Source organism: Chiloscyllium punctatum, chromosome 19, assembly GCF_047496795.1.
Source record: "Chiloscyllium punctatum isolate Juve2018m chromosome 19, sChiPun1.3, whole genome shotgun sequence".
Lineage (NCBI taxonomy): Eukaryota > Metazoa > Chordata > Chondrichthyes > Orectolobiformes > Hemiscylliidae > Chiloscyllium > Chiloscyllium punctatum.
The window spans coordinates 70825431-70845929 of record NC_092757.1 but is presented as its reverse complement, the minus strand read 5'-3'; the positions used below and the strand labels follow the sequence as shown (position 1 = coordinate 70845929).

General features: G+C 40.0%; 1 protein-coding gene and 1 long non-coding RNA gene across 7 annotated transcripts in view; one reads left to right on the top strand and one right to left on the bottom strand.

The window, feature by feature from the left end:
* The window catches only part of pitpnm3 (PITPNM family member 3), a 668094-nt gene that overhangs the window by 91080 nt on the left and 556515 nt on the right, over positions 1 to 20499 (bottom strand). For all 5 annotated transcript variants that reach the window (XM_072589641.1, XM_072589638.1, XM_072589639.1 and 2 more), the window contains 2 exons: positions 20197 to 20369; positions 18598 to 18768 (listed from right to left, as the gene is read on the bottom strand). In XM_072589641.1, coding sequence (XP_072445742.1) covers positions 18598 to 18768; positions 20197 to 20369 — 344 coding nt within the window. The remainder of the gene's footprint in view (positions 1 to 18597; positions 18769 to 20196; positions 20370 to 20499) is intronic.
* Positions 6839 to 18973, top strand: LOC140491461 (uncharacterized). 2 transcript variants are annotated; one of them, XR_011963315.1, is made up of 3 exons: positions 6839 to 6902; positions 11359 to 11537; positions 18584 to 18973. It is a non-coding gene; the product is annotated as an uncharacterized lncRNA (long non-coding RNA). The 2 variants fall into 2 exon arrangements; XR_011963316.1 differs by lacking the exon at positions 6839 to 6902 and adding an exon at positions 6922 to 7051.

Sequence of the window (20499 nt, the reverse complement as noted above, 5' to 3'; positions counted from 1 at the left end):
TCAATAAATAGAACATCCAGTGAAACAGTTCGAAGAGTTTGCCATTCTGAGCTAAAATAAGAAAAGATTCTTTTGATTTAACACATAGATTTGCATTTAAATCATTGTCAGTAACTGCAGACTGACAGCGCTCCAGTCTCATTATTGATGCAGGCTCTCAATTGTAACAATAGGAAGAGGTTCAATGCAACTCCATGGCCTATCAACGTCAGAAGGAGACATCACAAACAGGACTTAATATACAGGCTGTAGAAAGTGATGCAATGCAGCCAAAGTTTCAAAAAACATTTTCTTTCTAGAAGGACACATTTATTTTGATGCTGTAAATCAAGGGGCACTGTGGATTGTGTGCTAAAGGTCTGGATGTCCAAGAAACATCAGCTCACGCCTGCATTTATGGCATGTCTTAATGAAAGATTGAAACACATTCCTTCAAAATATGAGCTAGAATAAAGTAGGGTTGTGTAATGGCACCCACACTATTTACAATCTTCCTGACAGATGCTAGTCACCTCATCAAAGATCAAGTCGCCTCTGTTTTTTTAAAAAACCCTACTTTTCAACTTCATTGCTCATTCTGCACCTTGTTTGCAAATCACCTTCAATTTTCCTGCAAGTAACTTGATCCATGACTGAATTTTGCTAAAACAAAACTCTTACATCAACCAATTCCCGGTCAGACTTCAGAATTTGTCATCTCATACTTCACCAGACGCCTCTCGCAAAAGGTCATCACTGACCAGGAGATCCAACAATGATCAATCTTCCACAAACAATAAGAGTGAGTGCTGGACAAGAAAGACAGCCACACAAGTTGACAGAAGTCCTGATAACTCAGTGCGACTGTCGTCACCACATTCCTGTACTGCATGAGACCTGGACACTGTGTCAGTGACACACAAGACTACTAAAGAAGTTCTATTAATATTGCCTTCACCACATCTTCCAAGCTCAATGGGAGGACAAATGTAGAACTCTTCCTTGAAGCCAGCCAAACAAACATTCAGACAAAGCTCCAAGAAAGTTAAGTTCAAAGAATACAACATTGCTAAGTGGCTGAATCTGCCCCAGTAAATCCTGTTTGCTCATCTCTCAGCTCACTCAGACTTCTCAACAACACCTTTCAAACCCACACCATCTATCACCTGGAAGAACATGGCCAGCAGGGAGCGGGGCTCCATCTCCTGCAGGTTCCCTTCTAAACCACACACCATCCTGATGTCACTGTCACTGGGTGATAATCCTGAAATTCTCTTTCTAATAATACTCCGGATACACCTTCACCCAAGGGGCTGCAGCATTTAGAACAGAATACAATCCCGACAGTGTGGAAACAGGCCATTTGGCCCAAGAAGTCCACACCAACTCTCTGGAGAGCATCCCCACCCAGACTCATCCCCACCTTATCCCCATAACTCTGTATTTCCCATGGTTAATCCACCTTTCCTCCATATTCCTGGACATGATGGATAATTTAGTATGGCCAATCCATCTAACTTGCACATCTTTGGACTGTGGGAGAAAACTGGAGCACCCACAGGAAATCCACGCAGACATGGGGAGAAAGTACAAACTCCACTCAGAAAGTCGCTCAAGGCTGGAATTGAACCCGGGTCCCTGGCACTGACAGACAACAGTGCTAACCACTGAGCCACCATGCAACACACCAACACACTCTCAAGGGCAATAAATGCTGGCCCAGCTAGTGATGCTGTCATCCCATGATTGAATAAAATAAATATCCAGTGACGGGAAATAAATTCTTGTCTCAGTTCACCTTGGTATCATATCTATCTGGGAGATTTGCTGCTACCATCCTAGTCCCTGAGACAGAGCTACAGGACCTGCGTGGACTGGTGGGGTAGAAGGAAATCACCTAAATGGAAAAAAGCTTCTGTCTTAGACAAGATGTAGTTTATTGCGTGCAAGTTATTAGGTACAAGTTACATTGGTGCAACAGACATTGGTATTGAGACAGTGAGGAATACCTCTATGTCGAGATTAGAGTAGTGCTGGAAAAACACAGCAGGTCAGGCAGCATCCAAGGAGCAGGAATACCTCTACATTTGGTTTTACTTCATTGAGACCTAAAGCTGCTCCTCCCTCTCTCAAGTCCACGTGACATTAATGTGTTGGGCAGTGCTTAATGCACTCTTTAGCATTAATTCTGATGGAATCTTACACTATAATGCAATAGGCAGCATTCCAGGGGAGGACAAAGCTCCTTGAAATGCAGGAGTACCAACTACGAGGAGCTCAGTACTAATCATTCAAAATGACAATGATCTGTCCATCGAGCTGGATCACACCTTGAGTTTCAACATCTTTATGATGCCAGCAGCCAAAAAGGAAAGTAATTCCCACACTCCAGACAGGATATTCTGTCCCATGTGCCTGACAATTTGCAGGTTAAGAATTGGCTTATTCAGAAAGACCCATGACCCATGATCCTGACCCATGGGCATCATCCTTAACTCAGTCAGCTATTGAAGATAATAAATCAATGTGGCAGAAAATTGACTGCAGATGCTAGACAGCATTACTTTTCAATGAACATTTTTCATTCATAGCTCTCCAAAATTAATCACGCCCATGTATATTATGAGAATATAAATGCTCCCTCTATTCTATGTCAACAAGAGATCTTAACCGAACCTTTGAACAGGATCTCTAAATTCACAAGAAATAAATGATCCATTTTCCACTCCAGCTGCTTTTGATGGATCTCAAACGGAAACAATTAATTATCGGATGTGGGCAGCTCTACACAGTAAGATTCACAGCCTCTAGGAATATGAGTTGAAATAAAATGTGGAGATCAGAGAAAAGCAGGCCAGTCAGTGTATTAAAGAGAAAGAAGACAGATACAATGTTTCAGATATGTGAAGTGTATCTATTTGAAACACAGCCAGCATTCTGATTAACATGCTGCACAGCCATTTTTATATCATATCTGCTTTCTCTTTTCTCAGAGACTGGGCTGAGACAGTCCCAAGCTTATTCCAAGTCAAACCAATTACAGACAATCTGTTTTTGATTCAGTGAACTCACTACAATTTCCATTATATAGGCTTGGTGCTCTCTGAAAAAAATTAAGAATAATTTATCTTTCGATTTACACATGGCCTGGATTTCCCTGCATCGATGAAAAGCAAAATGTTCAAGATGCAAGAAATCTGAAACAAATACTGAGAGTGACATGAACACACAATAGGTCAGGCTGCATCTTCAAGGAGAACAGGCAAGTTGATGTTTGGCGTTCAGATAACCTCCCAGAATAAGTACTGCTTAATCTACTGAGTGTTATCAGCATTGTTGTTTTTTTTCCTGATATCTTTGCCCAGTAACATTTTATTGAAGCTCACTGGTATTGGGCACAACATATGAAATCAAGCACAAACAATTTCTTAAGATAACACAAAGTAACTTTACACTTGTCATTCTGTATTCCATTTGACAGCACGTCACTTATTGCCAATGTGAGAAGCTACCACTGACCGGCCTTGAGTAAATACACTTTTGGGTGTTCCTTCTTTTGTACAATATAATGGTTTTAAAGAGACTAATTCATTGGCTCCACCCATTCTACTAGTATCACATAGTCTGTGGATGGAGACCAGAAGTTCCACCCTCTCTTCTGGAAGTAGCAGATGTATCTGTTCCATCATCCTTATGTCATAATTACACCTGACCAAGTGTAGCTGTACTTTACATAAATGATTCGGATGAGAATATAGAAAGCATGGTTAATAAGTTTGCAACTGACTCCAAACTTGGTGGTATACTGGACAGTGAAGAAGTTTACCTAACAGTACAACAGAATCTTGATCAACTTGGGCTGAGGATTGGTAGATGAAGTTTAATTACGAGAAGTGCAAGGTGTTGCATTTTGGTAAGACAAACCAGGGCAGGGCCTACACAGTTAATGGTAAGGCCCTGGGGAGTGCTGTTAAACAGAGAGACCTTCAGGGTCTGGTACATAGTTCCTTGAAAGTGGTGTCACAGGCGGACAGGGTACTGAAGATGATGTTTGGCATCCTTGCCTTCATTGTTAGATTTACAAGAATTTTATCGAGACTGGAGGGTTTGTTATAAGGAGAGGCTGGAACTTTTTTCCCTGGAGCATAGAAGGCTGAAGGGTGATCTTATAGAGATTCATAAAATCAAGCAGGGCATAGACAGGGTGCATAGCCAAGGATTTGGGATGTCATGTTACAGTTGTACAAGGCATTAGTAAAGCCACATTTGGAGTACTACATACAATTCTAATCGCCTGTATAAGTCCCAGCCTATCCAGCCTCTCTTTATAACTGAAACGCTCCAGTCTCAGTAACATCCTTGAAAATATTTTCTGCACCCTCTCCAATTTAATAATATCTTTCCTAAAGCAGGCCAGCCAGATGTGTACACCGTCCCAATTCCAAAATGCAACACCTCACATTTATCCAAATTAAACTGTATCTGCCACTCCTCGGCCCAATGGCCCAATTGATCAAGATCCCTTTGTAATCTTAGATAACCTTCTTTACTGTCCACTATACCACCAATTTTGGTGTTATCTGCAAACTTACCAATCTTGCTTCCTAAATTCTCATCCAAATCCTTTATATAAAGGACAAACCAAAGTGGACACAGCACCAATCCCTGCGGAACACTGCTGGTCACAAGCTTCCAGTCCAAAAAATAACCCTCCACCACCACCCTCTGTCACCTACCATCAAGGCCATGTTGTATCCAATTGGCAAGCTCTTTCTAAATCCCAAATGATCAAATTTTATTAATCAGTCTACCATGTGGAACCCTGTCAAAGGCTTTACTGTAATTTATGCAGACAATGTCTACTGCTCTGCCCTCACCTATATTCTTGGTCACATCCTCAAAAAAAATCAATCAAGTCTGTGAGACCTGATTTTTCATAACCATGTTGACTATCCCTAATCAATCCTTGCCTCACCAAGTGCTTGTAAATCCTATCTCTCAGAATCCCCTCCAACAACTTCCCCACCATTGACATCAGACTCACTAGTCTATAGTTTCCAGGCTTCTCCTTGCAGCTTTTCTGAAATAAAGGCAAAACATTAGCACACTCATCTTCTAGCACCTCATTCATGGCTATAGATGATACAAATATCTCTGACAGGAGCCCTGCAATTTCTTCCCTATCTTCCCATAATGTCCTGGGATATACTTGATCAGGTCCTGGAGATGTTTCCACCTTTATGTCTTTTAAGACTTACAACAACTCCTCTTCCGTAATGTGGACTGTTTTCAAAGTCAGAAGTCACATGACACCAGGTTACAGTAAACAGGTTTATTTGCAATCACAAGCTTTGGAGCATAGTCCCTTCGTCAGGTGAAGTGAGAGAGATGCACACAGACACAGAATTTATAGGCAGATAGATCAAAAAAATTATACAAATGGTATGAGTGGAATGTCAAATAATAATTCTCTGCAGATGAATAAAAGTGACAGACGGTGTGAATAAAGTGTCAACAGCTGAATAACAGTTCCACTCACACCATTTGTATGATCTTTTGACCTCTTTGCCCTTGATCTCTCTGCCAATAAATTCTGTGTCTGTGTACTTCTCTCTCACTTCACCTGACTGAGGGCCTATGTTCCAAAAGCTTGTGATTTCAAATAAACCCGTTGGACTCAAACCTGGTGTCGTGTGAGTTCTGATTTTGTCCACCCCAGTCCAACACTGGCACTTCCACATCATGGCTGTTTTTAAGACAAAAATATTTATTTCCATGAGATCCCTAGCCTTCATTTCTTTATCCATAGTAAATACTGACATTAAATATTTCTATAGCATCTCTCCCATTTCCTATGTTTCTGGCTGTATAAAATGACCTAATTGATCTTTAAGGGGACCTATTCTCTCTCTAGTTGTTCTCTGGCACTAAATGTATTTGTAGAATCTCTTTGGGTTATCCTTAACTTTATCTGCCAAGGCTATCTTATATCCCCTTTTCAAACTCCCGATTTTCCTCTTATGAATATCCCCAAGCCCCTTTTATACTTTTCAAGAGACTCACTTGTTCCCAGTCGTCTACACCTGACATATGCCTCCTTCTTGACCAGAGCATCAATATCTCTTTTCAAAGTCTCCGACTTGCCAGATGTACCTTTATCTGCAAACAAACCCTTCTAATAATAAGTTACTATGGTGCTGTAATAGAATGACAGTTAACAGTAACAAAACACTGCATGAAACCTAAATGTTTTACAGCTGATTATCATCAAGCATCCCTATGTTTCAAAAAGATATGCATATGCATCAGTTAAGTAACTACAAAGACACCCTGCCATATAGCATTAACCACTGAAATTGGTGAATGATAACAATCTGCCTCTTGTATTGGAATATGAACAATGTCTATGTTTCCTCAAATGTAAAGTCTTTACACTTAAATCACTGGAAATTACTTTACCTATTTAAAATAAGGGAAACACATTTAATGTTGTCCATTTTGACTCTTTTTTTCCCTACATTATTAAAGCCTATTATTAAGTCTATTTTAAAGAATTGTTGTGCCTTTTCCATTTCTAAGCGTACTGTTGTTCAATCTGTTCAGCAGATTCTTTTCCCAAAGACTGATGCTCATTATCTTACTTAATTTTTTTTTAAATTATTCACTCATGGGATGAGACTATTACAGGCTAGACCAACCATATTAATGTGAGTCTGGAGTCACATGTAGTCCAGACCAGGTAAGTTTGACAGTTCCTTCCCTAAATGTTTTTTTCTGACAATCAACAATGGTTTCATGGTCTTAATTAGACTCTTAATTCTAGATTTTTATTAAATTCAAATTCCACCTAGAGAGGATTCTGGGTAATCCAAGATGGAGGAGAGGAAAAATTTCTGGCTATAACAGCTGCTCCCTTTTTTGAGGTATTTTACATGCTGGAGGCAATTTCCTTGAATTCCAGGAGCAGCAATTACTGTTTCATATGCTGTTGCATTGTTTTGGAACTTTGGAAAAAAAAAGTCAAACCAACAGGAGTTTTAAAAGGGAGAAGAGCAGACAAAGGAAGCACATGGTGAGGTGATTGCAGGACAGACAGAGAGAGAGAGAAAGAGAAAAAAAACCTGCACAGTTACTGCCTTTACTGTTTGAATTCATGTATTGCTGGACATCGGAGTGCATCTGGGAAAATTAACCGACAGTGAAATTCATAACTGATCTTGGAGGAACTGTTGGGTGATGTTCACAGCACAGAATCAGATAAGTTAATTGTTGTTTTAAGTGTGGCCTACAGAGAATCTGCAGTAATGAGTAGAGTGGGTGTTTTCTTGATTATATGTTTTTGGAGATGTGTCTCTTGATTAAACTTAAAATATAAGCCATAACTATTAATTTAACCTGGGGCAGTGTTTGTAGAGGAATAAGACGAGGTTATTTTCTGGGTCTGTAGATCGTGAAGGAGCAAAAATGCCCTTTAATGGAGTGATATGTACTTCTTGTCAGATATGGGAGTTTAAAGAGAGTTTAAGGGATACTGCGGATTATACCTGCCATAAATGCTGTTGGATGCGAATCTTATCAGTTTAAATGTATCGTTTGGAGAGACAGTTAGAAGCAATGAGGAATTTGCAACAGCAACAGTATGTGATGGATGGCAGTTATAGGAAGGGGGGAAAGTCTCAGATACAGTCACATAGATGGGTTAACTCCAGGAAAGGTAAGAGAGGTAGGTAGCTAGTGCAGGAGTCTTTTGTAGATATGCCCATTTCAAACAGGTATGCTGTTTAAGAAAATGTAGGGGGTGGTGGATTCTCAGGGGAACGTATCACAAACAGCCAGGTTTCTAGTATGGAGACTGGCTCTAATGCAACGAGGGCTACGTCTGGTTCCAAGAGTTCAATTGTGTTAGGGGATTCTCTAGTCAGAGGTACAGACAGACATTTCTGTGGACAGCAGCAAAAAAGCAGAATGGTGTGTTGTTTCCCTGGTGCCAGGATCAAGGATGTCTCAGAGAGGGTGCAGAATGTTCTCAAGGGGGAGGGGGCCAGCAAGAGGTCATTGTCCACATTGAAACCAATGATATAGGAAGGGAAAAGGTTGAGATTCTGAAGGGAGATTATAGAGAGTTAGGCAGAAATTTAAAAAGGAGGTCCTCGAGAGTAGTAATATCTGGATTACTCCCAGTGCTATGAGCTAGTGAGGGCAGGAATAGGAGGATAGAGCAGATGAATGCATGGCTGAGGAGCTGGTGTATGGGAGAAGGATTCACATTTTTGGATCATTGGAATCTCTTTTGGAGTAGAAGTGACGTGTACAAGAAGGACGGATTGCACCTAAATTGGAAGGGGACTAATATGCTGGCAGAGAGATTTGCTAGAACTGCTCGGGAGGATTTAAACTAGTAAGGTGGGGGGGTAGGACCCAGGGAGATAGTGAGGAAAGAGATCAATCTGACACGGGTACAGCTGAGAACAGAAGCGAATCAAACAGGGCAAGCAGGGGACGAGATAGGACTAATAAATTAAACTGCATTTATTTCAATGTAAGGGGCCTAACAGGGATAGCAGATGAACTCAGGGCATGGTTAGGAACATGGGACTGGGTTATCGTAGCAATTACAGAAACATGGTTCAGGGATGGGCAGGACTGGCAGCTTAATGTTCCAGGATACAAATGCTACAGGAAGGATAGAAAGGGAGGCAAGAGAGGAGAGGGACTGGAATTTTTGAGAAGAGATACCATTACAGCTGTGCTGAGGGAGGATATTCCCGGAAATCCAGCCAGGGAAGTTATTTGGGTGGAACTGATAAATAAGAAAGGGATGATCACCTTATTGGGATTGTAATGTAGACCTTCTAACAGTCAGAGGGAAATTGAGAAACAAACTTGTAAGGAGATCTCCACTATCTGTAAGAACAATAAGGTGGTCATGGTAGACGATTTTACTTTTCCAAACGTAGACCTGGACTGCCATAGTGTTAAGGGTTTAGATGGAGAGGAATTTGTTAAGTGTGTACAAGACAATTTTCTGATTCAGTATGTGGATGTACCTCCCAGAGGAGGTGCAAAACTTGACCTACTCTTGGGAAGTAAGGCAGGGCAGGTGACTGAGTTGTCAGTGGGGGAGCACTTTGGGGCCAGCGACCATAATTCTATTTGTTTTAAAATAGTGATGGAAAAGGATAGACCAGATCTAAAAGTTGAAGTTCTAAATTGGAGAAAGGCCAATTTTGACGGTATTAGGCAAGAACTTTCAAAAGCTGATTGGAGGCAGATGTTCGCAGGTAAAGGGACGGCTGGAAAATAGGAAGCCTTCAGAAATGGGATAACGAGAATCCAGAAAAAGTATATTCCTGTCAGAGTGAAAGGAAAGGCTGGTAGGGATAGGGAATGCTGGATGACTAAAGAAATTGAGGGTTTGCTGAAGAAAAAGAAGGAAGCACATCTAAGGTATAGACAGGATAGATCGAGTGAATCCTGAGAAGAGTATAAAGGAAATAGGAGTATACTTAAGAGGGAAATCAGGAGGGCAAAAAGGGGACATGAGATAGCTTTGGCAAATAGAATTAAGGAGAATCCAAATGGTTTGACAAATACATGAAGGACAAAAGGGTAACTAGGAATAGAATAGGGCCCCTCAAAGATCAGCAAGGTGGCCTTTGTGTGGAGCCGCAGAAAATGGGGGAGATACTAAATTAGTATTTTGCATCAGTATTTACTGTGGAAAAGGATATTGAAGACACAGACTGCAGGGAAGTAGATGGTGACATCTTGCAAAATGTCCATATTACAGAGGAGGAAGTGCTGGATGTCTTGAAATGGTTAAAGGTAGATAAATCTCCAGGACCTGATCAGGTGTACCCGAGAACTCTGTGGGAAGCTAGAGAAGTGATTGCTGGGCCTCTTGCTGAGATATTTGTATCATCGATAATCACAGGTGAGGTGCTGGAAGACTGGAGGTTGGCTAACGTTTAAGAAGGGTGGTAAGGACAAGCCAGGGAACCACAGACCAGTGAGCCTGATGTCGGTGGTGGGCAAGTTGTTGGAGGAAATCCTGAGGGACAGGATGTACATGTATTTGGAAAGGCAAGGACTGATTAGGGATAGTCAACATGGCTTTGTGCATGGGAAATCATGTCTCACAAACTTGATTGAGTTTTTTGAGGAAGTAACAAAGAGGATTGATGAGGGAATAGCGGTAGTTGTGATCTATATGGACTTTAGTAAGACATTCGACCAGGTTCCCCATGGGAGACTGATTAGCGAGGTTAGATCTCACGGAATACAGGGAGAACTAGCCATTTGGATACAGAACTGGCTCAAAGGTAGAAGACAGGATGGAGGTGGAGGATTGTTTTCCAGACTGGAGGCCTGTTACCAGTGGAGTACCACAAGGTCCTCTACTTTTTGTCATTTACATAAATGATTTGGATGCGAGCATAAGAGGTACAGTTAATAAGTTTGCAGGTGGCACCAAAATTGGAGGTGTAGTGGACAGCGAAGTGGGTTACCTCACATTACAACAGCATCTGGACCAGATGGGCCAATGGGCTGAGAAGTGGCAGATGGAGTTTAATTCAAATAAATGCGAGGTGCTGCATTTTGGGAAAGCAAACCTTAGCAGGACTTATACACTGAGTGGTAAGGTCCTCGAGAGTGTGGCTAAACAAAGAGACCTTGGAGTGCATGTTCATGTCTCCTTGAAAGTGGAGTCGCAGGTAGATAGGATAGTGAAGAAGACGTTTGGTACGCTTTCCTTTATTGGTCAGAGTATTGAGTACAGGTATTGGGAGGTCATGTTGCGGCTGTACAGGACATTGGTTTGGCCACTTTTGAAATATTGCATGCAGTTCTGGTCTCCTTCCAATCGGAAGCATGTTGTGAAACTTGAAAGGGTTCAGAAAGGATTTACAAGGACTGGAGGATTTGAGCTATCGGGAGAGGCTGAACAGGCTGGGGCTGTTTTCCCTGGAGTGTCGGAGGCTGAGGGGTGACCTTTATAGATGTGTACAAAATTATGCGGGGCATGGATAGGGTAAATAGACAAAGTCTTTTCCCTGGGATCGGAGAGTCCAGAACTAGAGGGCATAGGTTTAGGGTGAGAGGGGAAAGATGTAAAAGAGACCTAAGGGGCAACTTTTTCACACAGAGGGTGGTATGGGTATGGAATGAGCTGCCACAGGAAGTGGGGGAGGCTGGTACAATTGCAACATTTAAGAGGCATTTGGATGGGTATGTGAATAGGAAGGGTTTGGAGGGATATGGGCCGGGTGCTGGCTGGTGGGACTAGATTGGGTTGGGATATCTGGTCGGCATGGACGGGTTGGACCGAAGGGTCTGTTTCCATGCTGTACATCTCTGTGACTCTCTCTGTCATGGCAGGATTCAAAGCCAGATCCCCAGAACTTTACCTAGGTCGCTGGATTCACAGTTCAGTGATAATACCACAGTACCATCACCTCTACAAATGTTCCATTATGCAGAGTTTGAAAAGGGAAACACTGGATATGGCGACAATATCAGTAAACGAGACTCACTTCTGAAAATATCGAACTAATCAAGTAAGTAGTTTAAAATAAAACCATTAATCCACCTGTGCAGTGAAAAATATGAGCAGAAAACCTGGTGGGAAAGTTCAGTCTACATATTCTTGTGTCCATTTTAATTGTGAAAATTTGAAAATCTTGCTCAGAAACAGATTTACTTTTTCAAATCGAAATATTGCATGTATGTTGACAGAGCAAACTCTGAGACCAACAGCTGAAAATAGTGGGCAGGAAATTCATAAAATCTTTCATGATGCATTGACAATTAAACATCCTCTTTCACATCAAAGCATCCCCAGGTGCTTCATACAATGCTTGTTTTTTTTTGTAGTGCAGCACTTATTATGGCTTTGAGAATGTGGCCAAGTGAAGCAAGAAAATTGCTGCAATTTTTCCTCATCTTGGTAGGGAAGTGAAATTAAAAATGCATTAACAGTTATAATGGCTTCATCCCACAGTAGAATGACAGGCACAAATTAAGAGTGGCTTGGTATGAAATTGAGGAACATCTTGCCTTTTATCCAGTGTGGAAGCCACTAACCAATTACAAAATGACCCTGATTATATGATATTGTCTCAGGGGCAGTTCACTGGGATGTATGACTTTCTGCCCACTGTACCACCTCCCCAACCAGCCCACTCCCTTAGCTAAAGTTTTCTGTGGACTCTACCAACATTATATCTCAGGCAAAGGATTATGCCACTCTGGCAATGTATCAGTCCTGCTATGGTTATATTATTCTTCATGACACAAGCCTTTTTTAAAATCTTTGTCCTTAAGTCACTGGATGTGAAGTTACCTATTTAAATTAATGGTGACACACTTTGATTAAATGCTACCAGATGATGTCAACGTGCACTGGAGGCTTGTTGTGAGATCTACTGATTGTTTTAACTTTGTACATTGCAAAGTGAATTATTCATCCTTAACTAGCCAGATTATCTGGATATGAACAGGTAACGCAGACCCTTAAGGAAATATTCCAATTTAAGATCATGTTGCTGTCTATGTTATGATTCACAGGAAGCAGTTCTTAGCATCTCAGTCCATTTAATGATGGGATGCAAAGATGCTTCATCTCTCTCAGCAAGGAAGCATTCCACAGTGAGGGGTGAATGGCTGGATGTTCTAAGAGCCAAATTGCAGCATCGGACTGTTTACATTCCCAAACCTGAGCTTAGAAAGAACAAAAAGGCAGTGGTCCTTATTATCCATCAGTGACTTCAAAGTAAGATGGTAATCTGTTTAAACTCTTCTTCCCAACACCATCTTGTCTCCCCCCTCTCTTGAATCTGAGAGGGTCAATATCAGGGTCAGTAAAGAGGGCACAGATTGAAGACAATTGTCAAAAGAACCAGACAGGAGAAAACAGACATGCTTATGCAGATGGTTGGTTATGATGTTGAACAAATTGAGATACTAGTGAAATATATTAGTTGTTTAAGTATATACAATATTTACCTCACCTGTGTTAATTTAAAATGCACAAAATTAAACTCGTTCTTAGGTAGAAGGTGCATGTGTGTAACATGTAATACTGTAAATGAATGTTTACACACACATTGAAAGATTGGGTCCACTTCTTTCCTTTGCAACTGGCTGTCGAGGATAGAACATGGTCGCAGAGAATGTTCACCTTATGGCAAAGGTTGGAAACTAACAACATTTTATTCAGATAGAAAACTGTAATCTTATTGGTCATTCGAGAAAGTGGAAGAAAACAAATGTAAATGTTTTGGGGTATTATTTTTCACCTTATGTCCTGAGAGTCTGTGTCACATGAATAGTGAAAAAAATGAAGTGGATAGGTGATTATGGGTTATATCCTTCCAGAGAGGTAAAGAGCTATAACTTCGATGTTGTTACTTCCTACAAGAAGCAAAATGAGAACTAAAAGTATTGTACGAGATGAATTTCCATCAGTTCGAAAGGTTTGAGGCCTACAACCAGTATTCATCTCTCAGACAAGGAGCCCTTATTGGATCAGGTCTCTGTTACTTGAAAGACTCCCTGAGTAGCAATCGCTTTCTTCAATGCCCATGAAAAAATATGGGGCATCCTCAGTGACTGAAAGAACAGAACATTGAATGATTGCCAGATATCTATATAGTTCAGATAATGGACCTGCACTTTAACACTCGCAATGATAAGTTGCAGACAGAATGAAGGTGAAGGCATTTTTAGCAGATATGGTTGTTTCAGGAGTAAACAGAATTGGCACAGCATAACTGGAAACAAATCACAGGAAGGCCAAAGGGAGGGTTATGGGATGCTTCAGGTATGACTTTAAATGTTCTTCTGAGATAAATTAGTCAAAGCAGAGAGGTAGGGTTCTCTACATTACACAGAGAATTTTGAGGAAGAGGGAAAATTTAATGATAGATCAAACAAAGCAGCCACGTCGCAATGAATTTACATCCTGTGATGCATGTATTTGTCTCAGACAGCCTTAGCTGTGTGAGAGTGCTTGCATTTTGACTACACATGCAACTCATTGTTTAAAATATAACCTTCATTCACTAAGTAAGAGTTAACAAAAAATTAAGGAGTATCAAAGTACTATTTGTTGTATTTTTGGTGATTACTGCACATTGAGGCCACTGAAAATGATTGTAATTCCACGTAAAGTAATTGGAGTAAGCCAGTTTGTCAACACTGATATAATCTCGGGAGATACCCCTGATGCTGCATTAACCTGAAAAGGCACAAACAAAACTTGACATGGAGCTCCATAAGGCAGTTATTTATGGATAGTCAATGGAGCTACAGTTTATCCAGTTAGAACATTATTCTATCCACTAAAGAAAACCTGATATCTCTCATCAGAGTGTTAGACGAGTATTAATGGCATCAGTCAATAAGAATCGGATGGAAAATGAAGAAATGATCTCAAAGTTACATAAAAGATTTACTCAGCTCTTATGTGAAAGGTTAAAATTTCTGTTAAAAGCCAGTGTGATAGGTGAAGAATATAAAAGACTAAAAGAAAAGATTAGTGAGTAGTGTGAGCTCTGTAAAAACTATCACAAGATAGTATCATGGGTCTACTGGCATGATACTATAATGATGCAGTTGTCATGGATCTTATAGCATATGAAAAAAACTTAATGGTTTCATTCTGCATTTTGTACACATGGTGTTCATATTTAACCTATGATAATACTTAGTAAGAACAATGGGGTAATTATAGAGTAAAGCATGGAGAAATGGTATGGGGATCAGAAGTGGGGCACCAGCAAAGTTTCTTGACTGTTTAGTGGAGGGAAACTTATCAACGATGGGTTCAGAAACATGTGTGAAAGCATGCAATTCATGCCCATGAACACTTCTGCTCAGCACTGGACTTTGAGAAAGGAATCATATGGTAATTGATGAAGTATTGCAGAAAATGTTAGCTTGATCAACCAATCTGCTAGTTTGCAATCACCCTGTCACATGAAGTTCATGAAAAGCATTACCACAAAATGGGTGAAGGATATTGTTGCTATCAATGCAGGAAAAATCCCAAAATGCCAAATTGTGCAAAGTCTCCCAGCACCAGAAGGTCATACCAATAGTTCTCTTTTTTTTACCGGCACATTGAATGCTTTACTTGCTGCAAGATAGTGTTTTTATTTCAAATCAAAGCTGAGGTCCTGGATGAAATTCAAAAATCACTGTAATATTGTATAAGACAATCTGAGGGAGAATTCAATTCAAGGGATTTGAAGTACTATGAAAGAAAAGGATTGTGAGGAAGCAAAATAGATTATGACGATAAGACAGTATTTATCAAACATTACAATCAAACAATTCAGATTTATTCCTCATGGTTAATCAGAATTAATTTTAAAAGTTCATACTCAGAATGGTTGGTAAAAGTAAATGAGGGTGCGTGGTTTTAGAAATATGTGCTTCTAAAAGGACTCAAAGGAAAAGCAGGCACCGGAGGAAAACGAAGAAAGATAAACCAACACACCAAGGTCTCAACAAGGCTTCAAGGATGTATTTTTCAGTAAGGCTTGCTGTGTTGAAATTAAACTATGTTCAACTAAAAGCAGACCCAGTGATATTTCATTGGCATTTAAAAGGAAATGTTTGAGGCATCTTCGTGGTGACTATTAAGGATTTCTTATAGGCAGTACTACAGAATTTGAGAAATGTGTTATTAATCAGATTTTGGCTTGTGGGACTTTATGAATATATTGATTTTTGATATTAAGCAGAATAGGTCTGGAAAACTTTGATCAAGAATTCTATTTACAGACTGTTATTCTCGCCCCAGTTAATCACACTTGATTCTCACAGAAAAAGATATCAGATCGAAGGAAGAGATTGAGCAATTGCAAAGCTTGAACTGGGCCAGATGCTACATTGGAAGTTAAATACTGCAATGAATTATCGAGAATGTTTTATAGTGAAAACAACCTTTTAAGAATAAAATCTAGACAAATAGTTTGAAAGTTTCTACCTTTGGTGACCACAATAACATGAAACTTGTCATTTTTAGTGTGTTTCATATGTCAGTCTGCCTGATGAGTGATGCAGGTGATTTCATAATCTTTCTTCTGGGTGAACGTAGGAAATGTCATCCTTTAGCTTGGAAAGCTAGTCAGTAAAATGAGTTGCTAAAGGTACTTTAGCTGCGGAAAGACTATTTGGAGTGAAGGCATTGGATATGGGATTCTGTTTTTCAAAAAATGTTATTTTGTACAATGAGCCTAGAATGGGAGCATGCCCATTGTGTATAACAGGTAATCATATAAGATAATGTACATTCTGCAAAAATTGTACTGTTACTATTGCACTGCCTCTTTAGGCGAAACTTGTAATTTGATTAAATGGATGATTGGGTATTTTGATGGTGGGTTATTAAACAAAAGACCTGAGGTCTTGCTTGGTTAATTTGATGGTGGATTTCTAAAATTAAAAAAGGTAGGCTTTTACACTGGCCCTGGGATGGATTTGTCATTTGTTGTTTGTAGATGTGGTGATGGTTTATTTTGTACAAGCAGCTGAATTAGGTCCCTTCCCAGTGGTGAGTTATGTTCTGGACAGAGCAAGGGTCCACATGGGGAGGGATGAAACTGTTGTTTTTAATAAATTGGAGATTAGTACAAACTTGGATGAAGGTGTAGGTTGCTTCATTAGCAAGTTTACAGATGACACTAAGATTGCTAGAGTAGCAGATAGTGAAGGGGACTGTCAAAGAATAAAGCTGGGCAGATGGAGTTCAATCCAGACAAATGAGGGGTGATGAATTTTGGAAGGAGCAATTCCAGAACAAACTACACAGTAAATGAAAAAGTCCTGGGTAAATTGATGTACACAGAGATCTGGGTGTTCAGGTCCATTGTTCCCTGAAGGTAGCAATGCAGGTCAGTTACGTGGTCAAGAAGGCATATAGCATGCTTTCCTTCATCAGACAGGGTATTGAGTACAAGAGTTGGCAGGTCACGTTACAATTATACAAGACTTTGGTTCGGCCACATTTGGAATACTGTGTACAGTTCTGGTCGCCACATTACCAAAAGGATGTGGATGCTTTGGTGAGGGTGCAAAGGTTCACCAGGATATTGCCTGGTATGGAGGGTGCTAGCCATGAGAAGAGTTTGAGTAGGCTAGGATTACTTTCATTGGAAAGAAGGTGGTTGGTGGGGGACCTAATTGAGGCCAACAAAATCATGAAAGGTATAGGCAGGGTGGATAGCAAGAAACTTTTACCCCGAGTGGAGGACTCAATTACTAGGGGTCATGAGCTCAAAGTGAGAGGGGAGAAGTTTAGGGGAGATATACATGGAAAGTTCTTCACGCAGAGGGTGGTGGGTACCTGGAATGTGTTGTCGGCGGGGGTGGTAGGGGCGGGAACGATAGCATCATTTAAGAGTATCTAGACAGATACATGAATGGGCATGGAGCAAAGGGATACAGTTCATTAGAAAATAGGCAGCAGATTTAGATGGAGGATATGGGTCAGTGCAGGCTTGGAGGGCTGAAGGGCCTGTTCCTGTGCTGTAATGTTCGTTGTTCTAAACTATGGATTTACAACAAAACTCTTGTAAATCTCTGAGAAGTTTTTTCCTGCCTTGATTAACATAGGGATCTTGGTCTGTTAAACATCCAGCAATACGCCAGTCTTTCCCAATCTGCTCTTACTGATACCTTCCCATATCATCTGGCCTCCCCAACTGAAAAAAACTAGAAATAATTAACAGTCCACAAGGTCCTGTCTGACCTGTGAATATTTTCAGTCCTTTCTGTTTTTATTTCAAATTTCTAGCATCCACAGTGTTCTGGTGAAAGAAAAACATGTGCATTCTCTGTAGGTGAACCACTTCAACGTTCAGTGAAATTCTCTCTTCTCGGTTTGCCAACATTACCTCCTTGATCATGCCACCTCACTCGATCAAAATCCCATAGTTTGTTTCTCCTATGTCCTTTTGAAATTTAGCTGCTGTTGTCAAACACTGTAGCCATCCTACATGGACAGCAATAAGTTGAATAATTATTATGGTTGCTGGAGGGAAGACTTTTGGCCAGGGCATCAAGACGTTGTCTTTTTTTTTAAAGGAACATTAGGCTTTCCACGTCCTTTCAAACTTAACCGAAAAAAGCAGCCCTTTAACATTTCCACTCAAAGGCAGCACCTCCGATAATGCAGCACTCCCTCAGTGCTGTCTTGATATCACAGTTTTAATGATGCTCTGTGAGCCTGGAGAGGAGATCAAATTCACAACTTCCCCACTCCGAGATCAAAATACTTTAAAACTAAATCAAGCTTACAATGGACTTCCTGAGTGCACTAGTTTATGAGCCCTTGTTAAATCTAAACTCTGACAGGTTTATCCATAACTTTCACGTTTTCAGAACATCCTGAAAGACTCAGATGAACAAAAATACATTGAGCATATTTCATTATGTAATAAAACTGCAACAATACATTGTTTATTGAAACACATTCTAAACAGTACTTAGCATCATCTTTCTAATTAAAGAGTGTTCACTGAATTATTTTCAATTGTTCGTGGAAATACAGGTGTCAAATTCCAAATGATTTTTCATGTTCTGCTCCATGATATAGAAAGAACAACCTACCTAGAAGAGCAGAATTCCCGTCTCCCAAAGGATATCGTTGGTACCTTGGAACCGGGAATGGAGGCAGGAGGTGGAATTTTTTCTCTAGCAGTGGTTCTAATCGAGAGGCAGAGGGATCGGCGGAATGGAAGAGGCTGTACACCTGGCTGCAAGCAGGCCGCAGCTGGGATGCTGATAGAGGAGAAAGAGAAGCATGAGAAAACACATCATGCTCAAATGGTTATTCTCCTCAGTCAAACAATATCTGGGAACAGTTATTAGGTATGGCAATGTTTCATTCAAGAATAAATAAAATAGCATTCATTTCAATGTAAATTGTACAGGCATTGTCAATGAAATGTATACAACGACTGAAAATAAAAAAAACTAAAATGAGGAGGAGTGAAAGGGCTACTTATTCAATCTTCGGTATGGTCGCACACCACTGCAGTGCTGTGAGCGACAACACAAGAAGCTTTTTAACCTATTCCCACCCCATGCACTCCTATCAACACAACTGCCAGTTTTCTTTGGTGGGTATCATCCTTTTACAGCAGACGCGTCGAAAGATTCATCAAAATGCAGATCTCTTGAAAAACGGTGTTCAGATGGAGGAGAATTTCTGTACACCACCATGAGGTAATTTGCCCACTATCAGTGAAAAATATAGTTTGTAATTTCCATATTGGAAAACGTCAGCTTTACAATTTTCCAAAACATGCTGTTGCCAGGTGAAGTGCCTGGACCTCTGTGAACCCAGAAAATATAATAACTTCTGCAATCTTACAAATTACCAGTTACTGAACAGCACAAATAACAGCAGATATACATTAACACGGACATCTTTTTCTATTCTGACCAAAGAGCAATATTGAGTTAGAGCTTTTCTGGAAAAAAAAAGGTCTCTTGAACTATATATTTTTTCTCTATTGTGTTGCACCCAGAGAAGGAATAGTTAGAATCCTGCAATGGAATGGGCCAGTTCTGAGGGTGGGGATATGGGAGCACAGTTGCCTAGTTTCTGTTTACATTTCTCAGTCTTCCCAAGGTGGATTATCACCTTTATATTCCTATATTGAAATAATCAGGTGAAACTAGCAAACAAATCCAATCAGATAATTCAAAGCTTCCAAACTGGGATTTGTAAACATTCGCTTCTGCAGGAGAACTGAATACCTGATTTTAAAAAAAATTGTGATATCCTAAAACAATTGCATCTTCAAGCTTCAGGATGGGGATACTTTTCATTCATAGGCAGACATTCTGGAAGCAAACATTTACATGTTCTAACACAAAAAGAAAATGAATGCTTATTTGGACACAGTTTGCAGCAACATAATTTATTTTTGCATAATTATCAGATAAACGGATACAATTATGCAAAATTAATCATTACACTAAAAAGAAGTATTGCAAACTATCAAGACAGATCCTGTACAATGCCAAATAATTAATTTAGGGATTATTTGAATAAAAACAATGACTGTGAGCCGATCTACACAGCATGCATGCTGAGTAATCACTAATTCCACACTGCAATCTGCAGCTTTGTACGTTTCTCTCAGTTGTCCTTCGGGCCATATTTTGAAGACTGTCTTGATACTGACTATAAGAACTTACCATCTACTGAAGGAAGTACTGTCCACCTCATTGCCAGAACCAAAGCCAGTGGGGAACCAAAGAGGAAGAAGTCAGAAACATCAAAATCAAATCGAACTGGATTTCCATCCAATACGTTTGTGCTACTTGTCCTTTGTAAATCAGGGTCATCATTCAATGCACTGGAGTGGCTTCTGTTTAAATAAAAACAATGTTATTAAAACCAACACATTAATCTTGTAGAAAATTATTTAAATTTTAATTAAATTTAAATTTAATTATTTAAATGTGCTTCATTCATTCAGAGAATGTGGCTGTCACTAG